Source organism: Motacilla alba, chromosome 1A (assembly GCF_015832195.1).
Source record: "Motacilla alba alba isolate MOTALB_02 chromosome 1A, Motacilla_alba_V1.0_pri, whole genome shotgun sequence".
Taxonomy (NCBI): domain Eukaryota; kingdom Metazoa; phylum Chordata; class Aves; order Passeriformes; family Motacillidae; genus Motacilla; species Motacilla alba.
In genome coordinates, this window is record NC_052031.1 from 34,895,683 (window position 1) to 34,908,663 (window position 12,981).

Here is a 12,981-nt window from a genome sequence, read left to right on the forward strand (position 1 = left end):
TTATTGAATCTCTTTAGACTAAAAGAAAGGGGATCATACTTTTGTATAATCTGTTGAATGTGAACTATTACAAATCTACAGGTCATCTGGATGGTGCTGACTAAGTATATTCTATATTATCTAGGGAAAAACATGTACTTTTTGTAACTATACACAATCAAGCAAAATCTCAATATATTTCTAACTCCACAAGTTCTAAAAGCCAAGTGGAGGGCGGGGAGGAAGGGGAAGAGGAGGAGGCAAAGTTCTGGCATTTGTACCAGGTCTTGCAGAAACTCCCCCTGAGGAAGCAAGTGATGCTGGGTTTGCCTTCCCATCAGGTGGTGCACCTTGATCCATGGGGATCCATCCCCAGTCAGCTGGGGATTGCCTGTGCTGTCTGGATTGGTTCCCAAGTGGTCTGCAGCCATGGTGGAGGCTGACCAAATTGTGCTGGACCGAGCCTGTTTATAGGGGTACAAGAGTGTGTGTGCATTAACTACTCTAAGCAAGAACAGAGACTTCAGTTAATATTTTATATTAAGGGTAATTTATTAGCAGTATGAAGCAAAGTCAACATCACTGCATTAAGAACTCATTACACCCTGTAAACAGACCTCCCAGTGCTGTAAGCCATAATGCCAACTTTGCATACCTCTTAAAAACAAACTTTTACTGAGCAATAAAGGAAACAGTCATAGCAGCATTTTCTTTCTTGTATAACCTGTCATGGAAGAGTCCGTATCACTAAAGGCATCTATCTCTTACTGAAAGAAATAGAGCAGATAAACAACATATGCAAAAATTTCTGTGTTAATAAAAGACAGACAAATATTTAAAATCCTTACCATTTAATATGCTACAAAGTTTCTTTTAAAAGTAGAATGACTTACACAATTTACAAATACACTGGATTCAGGTCTGTAGCAGAAGCATGTTCTAAGACAATCAACAGTTTAGGGTAAATACATACACACTGAATAACAGACATTGTGCTCTGCAACTGCTCTGTAAGACCTACAGTAAGTACACATTTAATAGTTAATAGGATGAAGAACATTTATTTCCATATAAAATATTAACTGCTTTTGAATATTTTCAAAAACAAGATTTTAAATTTTTTATTATCTCCTTTTTTTTTAAATCCATAGTTGAACACTTGCAATTTTAGCAGCAAGAATATTATGTGGCCAAGAAACAAGCTCACCACATAATCAGTAATAGCACTTTACAGTACAGTTGACAGTCCATTCACAAGACAGTTTGCAAACGTCAAAGCTTTTATACACTTGTTAAACATTTCTTCTGTAGAAGTCCCAATGTCCATCTGACTGCAGCAGTAGCACATACATACATTCCATATGGCAGATATCAGCATTACAGAATTAAACCCACCTTTAAATACATACACAAAATCCATGTGTAGTTTCAGTACAGTACCTTCTTTATAAATCATTTTTGGGAAGCTCGCAATACATTCATACATAGTAAGGGTCCAGCAATCTCTGTGCTTTTGTCAAACCGTCCATAATCCTTTCAGAAGTCGGCCTCAAAGCCGTATTTCCCACTGCAGTAAACTTCTTGAAGAAGCTGCTGGTAGGTAATGAAACAAATTACCTCAAGAGACTGACATTTGGTTTTACCCTCCTCGGCTTCACTGGACAGCTTCTGCAGAAAGTCTGCTTTCATACAGACTCAGTGCATGGTGCACAAATTCATACTGCTCGCTGGTCTGAACCATTCCACCCCTGGAAAGGAAACAAACTGCACTGAAATCTTATTTCTTAAGACTGCAACACCCTTCAGCTCCTGCCAGCCCCATGACCACCAGATGACACAAATCCTTTTCTCACTATTTGACTTATAGTTTGCTTGAGTAAGGGAGATATTTGTCAGAGCAGAATTACTTTCTTCACAGCTTATGCCATCCAGCACGTGCCCAACATGAAGAATTCCCGGTTCCATCAGAGTAAGAATTAGAGAAGAAAACATCTGGCATCTACAGTGTTAAAACCTATATTTCAAATTCAGTATATTCAAAGAGAATTTTGCTCAATCACTTGGGCAAGGAAGGCCAGATACATGGATGCAGCATTACCACTGATGGAGCAAGGAAGTATACAGAATCTGGCCTTTCATTTTTGTCCTTTACTAAAAATGTAACCTTCTGTGACCTGCAGATGGCCTGTGCAGAGAACAGCTCTTCCTGTCCTCTTTCTAGCGCCTACAATGCATCCTGTCCGAACAGCCACCACCTACAAAATTTTACAGCGGTGAATCATTTCACCGCCAACAATGCAAAAGAGTTTAACCTAACCATAAAAAGAACTAGCTGCAGCCAGCTTGGATTAAACACCTTCTTTTTATACAGTCACCTGGTAACAATCAATTTTTCACGTCTAAGTATGAGGATCAAGTCCCACATCTCCAGTACTGGTTACAGTGTGATAGGAAGCCCAATGTCCTACAGGAGGTAGGTGTGATAGGAGTGTTACCATTTAGCTCTGAAATTAAACTGAGCCTCTTTCTGTCAATACTGAAGTACTCAAGGTCTCCCTTCTCATGGAGCAAGGCCTCAAGTTTACTTTATACCACTTCTATTATCCCATCTGCCAGGGTATTCAAAGCTATATACTCTGCTTCTAGAAATAAACCCTTGGTTCATTCTCAGTGTACCCTGGAGCAGCTAGTTACCTTTGGGATGATGAAAGACCAAATGGCCTTAGTGAGAATGAAGACATTAAGATACGTGTCACATCTGGCTTCAGTTCATTAAAACATTTAAATTTGCAAGGTGTTTGGATCCAGAGCACTCTTGGAACCAGATTTCTTGCAGGAGCAGGTCTGAAAATCTCATGAGGTCCCTAACAACAAATATAGTACTGATATACCAATCTATTTGAAAAATGGTAAAACTTTCTCAAGTATTGTCCTTCAGTATTAGAGAAGGTTATCTACAACCACAAGGTCCTTTTATTTTCTTCAGTGCTAGTGGATGGCTAAATGGCTATGGCAGGAAAATCATAATTTAAATAGTATGTACTTCATTAAGCAAGTGACCAGTGGTCTGTGTTCCTCCAATGAGCTCAGGCAAATATAGAACACCTTTTAGTGAGCCACATGGCTATTATAATATGCTATTCCTAGGAAGAAAATCACAGGCCCTTAAATAGTCCTATCCAGCCTAAAATGAAGCACTCGTAGTTTTGCCAAAAAAGACATCCACAAATTCATAACTCTTGGCTGCCTTTTGTCTTCAGCTGCTTTCCTCTGTGCTTGTCCCCTGCCTGGAGATGCAGTGAGATACTAAAGGTGATGGGAGGGCTTTGCTCTGGTCCTCTGTGCTGCCTAGTCTCCTTCCTTCCTCCTTGCTGCTGCATCCTGCTCTGCCCACGCAACCCCTTCCCAAACAGCTTCCCTCCCTGCCTTCCTCATCAATGTCCCCCCAAGATGTTCTCTAAGGGAGTGCATTTCCCAGGTTAGATCTGCTGTGTGGAAGGACTGGGGGAAGGGAACATATCCAGGGAGAAGGACTTAGCAGAAAGGGCAGGTTAAAACAATTTTGGCTGTACTAGGCTGTTTGTGGTGGTGATCCTCACTCCTTCCTCTTCAGTGCTGAAAAAAACTCCCAGGAAAGCATTTGTAAGACTGTGGGGGCTGAGCCCAGCACCATGGTGTCTGCCCTGTGTTAGAAAGCATAATTCAGAGGTTATGGTGCTTCTGAATCTTGTATGGGCAAACAGTCCATATCTCTGTCAGCTTAAGGGCATATGGGTCTTACTCAGAGGTTTAGACAACTTAGCCTTGTCAGTGCCATTATACATGGGATTTATTGAGCCACAGTACCACAAAATGATTATGATTGGTAGAGACCTTAAAGACTACCTAGTTCCAAACCCCCTGCCATGGGCAGGGATACCTTCCCCTAAAATGAGGTTGCTCAGAGCCCCATCCAACTTGGCTTTAAGCACTTCTAGGGATGGGAAGGCAAATAATTTCTTCCTAATATTTAATCTGAGTTTACTCTCCCTAAGTTTAAAGTCATTATCTCTTGTCCTATCATTACAGACCCTGGTAGAAAGGCTTTCTCTGTCTTTCTTATAAGCCCCCTTTCATATTGAAATGCAGCAAAAACATGTCCCCAGATCCTTCTTCAGGATGAACCCCACCTCTCTCAGACTTTCTTCATAGGAGAGGTGTTCTGTCCCTCAGACCATTTTCATGTCCCTTCTCTGGATCCACTGTAGCAGGCCCATGCCTTTTTTGTCCTGGGGAGCCCAGAGCTGGATGCAGCTCTCCAGGTGAGGTCTCCCCAGAGCAGAGCAGAGGGGCAGAATCCCCTCTCTGGCCCTGCTGGTCACGCTGCTTTAGATGCAGCCCAAGATACACTTGCCTTTCTGGGCTGTAATTGCAAACTGCCAGCTCGTGTCCAATTTTTCATCTACCAATATCCCAAGTCCCTCTTACCTTGGTTCTTATGCAAGGCTCACATTTAATAGCAGGGATTTATCTGTGATTCCAAGACATTGTTTTGTGGAAATGTCTGTGTGGAAGAGTGTTTCAGGAGGAAATTTGCTCAAGGAGGGAGGTTTCCTCTCCTGTGTCCCTAGTGCCCATAAGGGATGTAGCCACAGCTACAGCACCTCTGGGTGTGCAGCCTTTGTCTGTTTGCTAGCCTGCACTGACAGCTACTCTGTGAGCTGCTGGGATCTCTGCTTCTTTGAGACTCTTTGGGCTGGTGCTTGGAAGAAACAGACCTGGAATCCTAAAGGCTCACGGACTGTGACCATCTTTGCTTGGGTAGCAGTGAGTGCACAAAAGGTCCTTTACCCTGCCCTCTGGCTTGTTGCTAGTGCAGCTGCATGCAGTCTGCTCCAGAATGAATGTGATGCAGGGTTTGGGATTATTTTTTTTTAACCTGAGGCCATTAGTCAAAACACTTAAACAATGAATTGACGCACACTGGAAACTCTTTTCATCCTGTCTGAGGAGCCAAGAGCAAAGTTATCGGATGTCATTCCAAGAATGTGCCTTTAAGGTTAAGAATGTGCAAAGTTTCTCGATGTCACAGTAAGTCTTGAAGATGCCTCACATCAAACATTTCCTGTTTCTGTTGCAAAATATAAAAAATGAACTGGGAAAAAAAGCAAGCCGAGCAGACCTGTGGGTCTGTCTTTTTACAAATTCATGCAGACCATGGCTGTATTTACATCTTGGGTCAATATTTTGAGTGGATGATCCATTTTCTCATATCAGCTCAGCACTGATGATTACTGTCAGATCCATTCACCCCTTAACTTACACTAAACAGCTAAGAAGGAAGTGGTATCTGGACATACCCTACCTAGGAACAGCTCTGTTCTGTCTCAATCCCTGTTGGAGTTCTATTTCAAAACTGTTTCCAAGGAGAGTTACATAGGCCATTAATTAAACTATTTTCTAGCATAACTTTTTGCTATCACATGCAATTTGTCTGGATGCTTGTTTGGTTTTCATTGAACATGCTGGGCAATAGGAATCCTTTGGTAAGTCACTACAACACTACTTGTGAGTCCCTCAAGTCAGCTCTTTTCTTTTTTCCTATTGCTCGATTCACTTTGGTAGAAATGTGGTCATGTGGTAAAAACTCCACATGAGAGTGGACATCCCTGAGTGTGTTCATTCCAGTAGAAACTTGTGTTTGGAAAATGCAACTCCGAGTGGCCAGGAACTTAGTGGAGATAGGATACCAGGGATAAAATACTCGGTGTACCTCCTAGCCAGGTTGCTGGATCCCAGGTGGATCCCAGGCGGTCAGATAAAACCATCCTACTGGTGGCCAGCATGAATGAGGAAGACAGCCTCAGCACTGATCCTGCTCTGCTCACAACTGTACCCCACTGCTAACTCTGGCCATGCTGGTAACTGCAGTGCAATACTGCGACGGTCACAGCCAGCTCTTGCAGCCAGGTCTAGTGGGATTTAAGTCTATTTTGCCAGCTTCATGACACATGTAATGACCCTGTCTCACACATCACCTGCCAACAACCACCATGTCAGGACTGTGACAGCAGGGGAGGCCAGTCTCATTGAGCTTTGTCCATGTAACAGTGACTCTTGGCCACTTTATGGACCCGTGCTCTGATAGGGCTAGCAGTGGCTACTGTAGTCTTAGGGGCTGCTAAGCTTTGCCTTAATAATCATGACTATAATCTGACTGCCTGGTCAGTGAGATTCATTCTGCAATATGGTCAACTTGGAAAAAAAAAGCCAAGAAAAGACAGGTTTTGGTTACAGAGTTTTATCCAGAAAAATGTCTTAAAAATTAAAACAGAGACATCCTCTTTGTCTCAGGCAATGCCTGCGAATATGAAGCAAGATCTCTATAGTCTATACAACCTGAAACTTGAAAAAATACAGAAATGTACAAATCACAATATTTAACAATTCTTATAACAAGCTTTGTGTCATGGAAATTGCTGTTATGAATGTTATATTTGGGTCAGATTTCCATTCTCTTCCCAAGTTTATCTAGGATAGTAATATGTAAAAGAAAGTTCATTAGGCAGATCCACGCAATAAAACTGTGTTGTCAGTTAATAATGCTGAAAATCTGGCTTGTTTTTTTACGTCTGAAATAGGGATATTAAAAGAGGCAGCTGAGACCAGAGTTTGCTTTCACGTCTGTATAATGGATTGTAAAAGCAATGAAAAAAATGTTTTTTCATAATAGAAATACTAAAATGGGGAAGAACTCTTCAAACCTTTCTCAATAAGACAGACAGATATTCAGAAAAGAGGTTTGGAAATTTGCAGTTGGTAATTTAAAGCAGAGTAAGTATTTTTCCTTCAGCTATTCCTTCTTATTTTGTTGCTGAGATATTTAGGTCAGTAACGCCCCTTGGAGAATTTTATACTCTAAGTGGCTCATGTTGCCCTGTAAAGCTCATATTACAATGTCTAATATGATGAAGCCATAGGGGAGGGGAAGGCAGTGGAGATAATCCACAAACACAGTCAACTCTGTGGTTCCTGGTCCTTCTGCACTTCACGGTTTCAGTACCTTTCAGAGCTTTTCACAACACAAAAAATTCTGCATTAACCCTTTCACCTAAGCACTTTTTCAGCATGTGCACCCTATGTATTTTTTTCGTTTAAAGAAGACACGCATGTCAGAAGCAGTTAAGAGACTTGCAAGGAGATGATATGACCTGTACCTATAGCAGAAGAGGACACTCCTCTATTCTTGGTGCAATCCTGTTTATTTACTTTATACAAAATCCTGTTTCTCCAAGCAGAAGAAGAAAGAAAAGTACAACCCACCAAGAGTTTCCATTGTGCACAATACTCACATCCTCCTTTAAAACACAAATCCCTCTTCAGCCATGGTTTCACAAAACAAAGCACTCTGCAACAATGCTGGCTTACACTGCTCCTGCTCCCAAGCTGTGAATTCAGTCAGGGAATTGATCTGACTTCAGAAAAGTCTGGAACAAATGCCTTGGTATTTTCTTAGGCTGGGTAAATTCGCCAACTCGATTCAAAAGGACCTCCAGCTCAGCAGAGGAAATAGCAACAGCACCAGATTTGTCTTTCTCCAGTGCTCAAAGAAGCTACACACTCAGTGAGCCTGGATTTCTTAATCAACCCAGGCTCAAAGAAAATCCCTTATCTCCAGATTGCCTTACCTCTCTTGTGTCCCAATGGGATGATGCAGACAGCAAGCAGAAAATTTTAGTGGGGGAAAAGAGAAGTGGCAAGTGCCTGGCAACTACAGGGTTGTCATTTCAGGGGAATTTCATTCAATGGAAGTTTCACCCAGAAAACAATATGATTCCTTATTCAACACCAAAATGTATATGTTGCCTTGATTATTCAGTTAATGTGGTCATAAAAGTCAGCAAAAGCAATGGCAGACATTTCATGTAAAGTAACATTCAACTGTGAAAATGTTTTCAGAATGATTACTGAATCATTACTGATCATTACCAAATCATTTGGTATCTATTTCAGAATCATTGACTAATTTGTGGTTCTTCTGGAACTCACCGATCCATTCGTAGCTGGCAGACAATGCTCAATGCATCTACAACTCCCTCTTCCTTTAACTGCTGACAACCAATGGCTGTGGCAATAAAACATCCAGTTCTTCCTATACCAGCACTGAAAAGAAGGCAAAATTTTATAGGGGAATTAAGTTCACAGATCCAGGAATTACACGGAAAACATGACATAGATATGAAAATAGAAAAAAAATGAAACTTGGAATTGCTAGAACCCACAGTTCCTGGGTGCATGTCCAGCAATGCTCACTTCTCAGCTCACTTTCATAAAGAGAAATGAAAGTGTCCACTGTTCCAGCAGTCCAGTTGTGGATAATTGTGAGGCTTACATTTTTTCACATTGCACACAAGTGTATGGTAAGAAAACCAAGTTTCATTATCACTACAAAATCTGAGTATTCTCTGGCCCAGTCCAAGCAAATGATGGAGATATGTACTGAAAAGGGGGAGAAACCAACCTAAAACCAAAATTCAGTAGGGTTTTATGTTTAAAGTCCTCAAAGTATACAGGGGTTCTGCTAACCATACCTCTAATCATGAAGGCAAAAAGACCTAGAGCCATGCTAACGAAGTTAGCTCTCTCTCCTGTAGTATTCTGCAGGATGGTGAAGGACTTGGTGCCATAGCTCCCCAGTTTTCTTGCTGCCTGCTGGGAAACAGCCATTTTGGCTTTTTTTTTTTTTTATCTCTGAGGCCTCAACAATTTTGAGAATCTCTGCCCCACTCTGTTTCTTGCTTAAGTAATATAGAATGCAGTGCACCCCATGGCTTTCATGCTGAATGGGAGGAAAATTGGAGGAAAATGTTAAAAAATTAATTTGGGTCCAGGTCTTCACAGCCCTCTCACTTGGACAAAAAGGGAAGAAACTGTCTGACTGGAAAATGTAGTGTGAGATTTGTAGACCATAGTGTAGTGAATGTATAGATAGCTGAGTTGTGACTGAAGAACCATGAATTTTAATCACAACTGGGATGATATCTTAACCGCAATTGAGATGATGAAATTAAGATTTCTGCATTGTTTGGGAAACTACAATCCCTCATAAATACAGCTGCATAAAATTTGGGAAAGTTGCTCATTCATCACATTCTAGTTTTCAAAAATTATGGGTGGTTCAAATCTGGCTTCCATTTCTCTAAATCTCCTAAATGTGGAACTGGAAAGAAATTGTTCAAGATGTAAAGTGCTGATTTAATGTACTTCTAGGAAAAAAAAGAAGTATATCCTGACTGTAAGAGATGTATCATCACTTTTATGAGACAAACCAAGTAAGAAAACACTGATTTTATTTTTTTTTTTTTTTTACTTTCTGTTTTGCTTCATCTCCTTCTTTCCACAATATAACAAATCCAGTGCTACTTCCTATTATTTAAATTGCAACATGGGATAATGAATCAATATAAAGCAATAAAATAGAATTAGGCTAGAATTATTAGAAGATCATTCTCTGGTGCATTATAATTTGTGTGAGTAAAGCTCTGTTCTTGAGTACTACATAACACTTTGCTCTTGAATATCAAATCAACTGCTTTTGTGAAAATGTTCACCAATTGCAGTACTGGTGTGGTTTGGTCTCCAAATTTGTACCTGATTCTTGCTCCTCAAAACTGATTTGCTTTGCAATATGCTTTGCCTACTGGTCACCAGGCATGGCATCTGAATTAGGTATGTAATCATGCAGCAAGATAAAAAAGTAAGCAAATAATAAATAAGAAACAAAAGGAAAATAATTTTCCAGCTGGTCTTTCAAAAGCAGAGTTCATTAGTAGAAATAGAGAACAGTTCAGAAGCAATCTGCTAATAACAAGGGAATTCTCTCCAAAACTCATATCCTCAAACATAAACTAAAAAAGTCAATTAACATGAAGAGGAACTGGGGAATTTTGCTTTTCCCCAAACACACTCTTTAGGAGGGCTATTTGACGCAATTTGCTGTAGCCTTGCTTTAGGCAGTCACTTAAGAGAAGGGCTGGCTAATTACCTGCAGTGCACAACGACAGGCCCTCTGCCCAGTGACTCCAGCCTGTCCTCTTCCACGTCCAGCATGAGCTGCAGCAGAGGCTGGGCGCTGTCGGGGGTTTTGTGGTCCGGCCAGGATGTGTACCAGTAGTGCTTCACACTGCGGGACTGACTCCCTTGCTGGAAGCAACACCAGGATTTTATGTGAACAACTGTATTCCTTTCATTTCTTACAGTGTTATGGTAAAAAGACAGTAGAAATGTTAAGAGGGATTAAACAATTTTTTATATTAGACTTGGAGGATGTAACTGTGGATGGAACTGATGCGCTTCCAGACACACAATTATAAGAAGGGTTTGTGCACCTGAAAACTTGGCTGTTTTTCCAGCTGAATAAATTCTGTTTTCTGACTACTGACTTTTCCAGCTATGTAAGTTCTTTTCATGTGACTATTGACTTCATGACTGTGTTGTCAATTGGGAATTGTCAGACATCTGTGTTATACCAGCAACAACATCTAGGGAGAATAGCTTGATGTGGGCTTCTGAATTTCTAAATTATCATGTATTTCTATCTTTTAAGGTCATTATAAGGTTCTGATACTAAAATCACAAGGGTATTGCAGTTAAAGATGCAGAAAAACTGCCCTTCTAGATTAACAAGATATCTTAGTTTGTTCAGTTATTCTCTCCAAGAGTCTGCTACCACTTACTTCAACAAGGGGCTAAATATGGGCTAGGGTAATTTCTACTGGATGATATAATTTCTGCTCACTTCTCAATGCTGGAGCTGAAACACTAAACAAATTTTCCCAATACATTATTGTAATGCTCTTTCAGGAGTAGCAGGTCAATCTGATAGCACGAGAGTGTAATATGGGGAGTTAACTCAGAAGAGAGGCATCTGTCTTATTTTGCACAATTAATGTTTAGTGAGAACCAGGAAAGCATGAAGATTTCTTTATATACTTCTTTTTAGCTTCTCAGATAGTTTGTAGTTGCACTCAGCACACAACATGAGCAGCATATCTTTTTTTAGAACGATGCTATGTTAGTTCTGTCATTAACTAAAATCTCCTTACTTTGCCTTGGCAATGCTAAAAGGGCCTCAAAACAAATGCAATTCAAGAAAAAGAAACTTGCACTCTTTTTGAAGCCTTTTCTATTGCCAGAGTCACACAAAGTGGCAATACAATAAGTATTCCAGTACCTTGGCCTCAACCCTACCTTGCAGCTTCATAGCTCCTCCTGCAAAAATTTATACCCTTTAAAAAAGCCAACACTAACTTCATTTAACAAAAAAGAAAAGAGAGCATTGTGAATGATGCTTCTCAGATGCAGATTATTACCTTTATTGTAAGCTGACGGACAGTGTAGTTTTTGCATTCTTGCACGCTGTTAACAAGGACTTCAACCTTCCCATAGATTCCTCTTTTTTCTGGCCAATAAAGCACACATTTCTGGAAAGCAAGCATCAATGTCATCAACAAACTGAATCCTGGAGCCATATTCATATCTAATTTTTACACAGAATATATTTTTCTGCAAAATTCAGATGAATTCAACTGAAGTGCTATTCATGTCAGAAGTATTCCTAGATAAGATTTTGCAGAGTTTTTACCGAATGACTTAGGCCTGGCTTTCAGGATCTGAGTTTTACAGTATAGATCTCTTCTACAGAACAATTTGCACAGCTGTTTTTATTCTTAAAAGCTCAGTGAAGTTCAGTTATAGGAATTATTTTCCACATTCAAAATGAAAGAGTTTTTTTTCCTAGAAAACTCAAAAATTCAACTTTTGAAGTTTTGTCTTTCCAAATGGGATTTTCTTCTGAGCAAGAGATTCAGAATTTGTCCTCTGCTCACAGGACTTTTTATCCCATTTACTCTCCTGGGCCCTGTTACAAGAAAGCATGTAAATGTGTCTTTAGATCTTACTAAACTCAATTTGCCTTAATGTGCATGTTAAAGTATTTTGAAGAACCTGAGTTGTTTTACTATATTTACTTTCTGGAAAGCAGTGTTAAAATTCTTCAGTCTTGCTAGAGCTACAAGAAATTTTATGCAGAATTCTCAATGAATCAATGGTTTTACACTATTTCAGCAATTTATCTGACAAACTTCTACTAAAAAGGAGATGAAGAAATAGTATTTACAAGGCAAATAATTTCATTTTCTCTTTGCAATAGTTTGCTTATATTCTTCAGTATTCATTTCAATTAGAGTATCTCCACAGGCTATATGAAAACAAATATCTCTGGTGTATAAATACTTCTCTAGAAATGGATGCTTATTCCCTTAAGAATGTAAGGTGTTTGATAGCCACATTTTCTGAAACAATGCTGCCCAGTCCAACTCATTCATTAAATAAAAAGACTCCCCAACATTTAAAGAAAACATTCTATTTTAATATCCAATACACAGGTATAAAAACCCAACCAACCAACCAAATAAACAAACAAACAAAAAACCCCAAACCCCAAGAGAACAGTTCTACAACAATAGGAATCCCAGAAAGACCCTGTTTGTATTTCCTCATAAACTCTTGCTGAAGCAGCTGGTATACAGGTAGATAGATAGTAGCCTACATTATGTAGCAAAATGAAACAATGCCTTTAATAGAAATAATTGCCATAAAGCATAACATCCAGTAAATACTGCTAAAAATGATCCAGAGAAACAATCAGTGGAATGCAAGGCTTTACCATCAGGAGTGATATTTAAATTGCTACTTGATAGCTCAATAGTGGATTGAACTGAATCATCTCAGTTGTATAAAGGCTTTTCTAAAAATAGATGCTCATTACCTTAATAGTGTAAGGTGTGTGAAAGCCACATTTCCTGAAATAATGCTGGCCATTCTGACTGGTTTCGTTCAAATCCTGTCTTTTGCAGAACTACTCGGACATCCTAAATTTGCTGTCTCCACAAAGAGATCGAGAATGGCAATAAAATACTCAGAAATTTGTATGAAAAAGAGTGTTCACAAGTTCCACAGTCT

General features: G+C 39.7%; 1 protein-coding gene across 2 annotated transcripts in view; it reads right to left on the reverse strand.

Annotated features, from left to right (window-relative positions):
* Window positions 1–512: 512 nt before the first annotated feature.
* PTPRR (protein tyrosine phosphatase receptor type R) overlaps window positions 513–12,981 on the reverse strand; it is a 136,395-nt gene continuing 123,926 nt past the window's right edge. For both annotated transcript variants that reach the window (XM_038155661.1, XM_038155663.1), the window contains 4 exons: window positions 11,331–11,441; window positions 10,004–10,161; window positions 8,008–8,121; window positions 513–1,727 (listed from right to left, as the gene is read on the reverse strand). In XM_038155661.1, coding sequence (XP_038011589.1) covers window positions 1,634–1,727; window positions 8,008–8,121; window positions 10,004–10,161; window positions 11,331–11,441 — 477 coding nt within the window. In that variant the 3' untranslated portion in view covers window positions 513–1,633. The remainder of the gene's footprint in view (window positions 1,728–8,007; window positions 8,122–10,003; window positions 10,162–11,330; window positions 11,442–12,981) is intronic.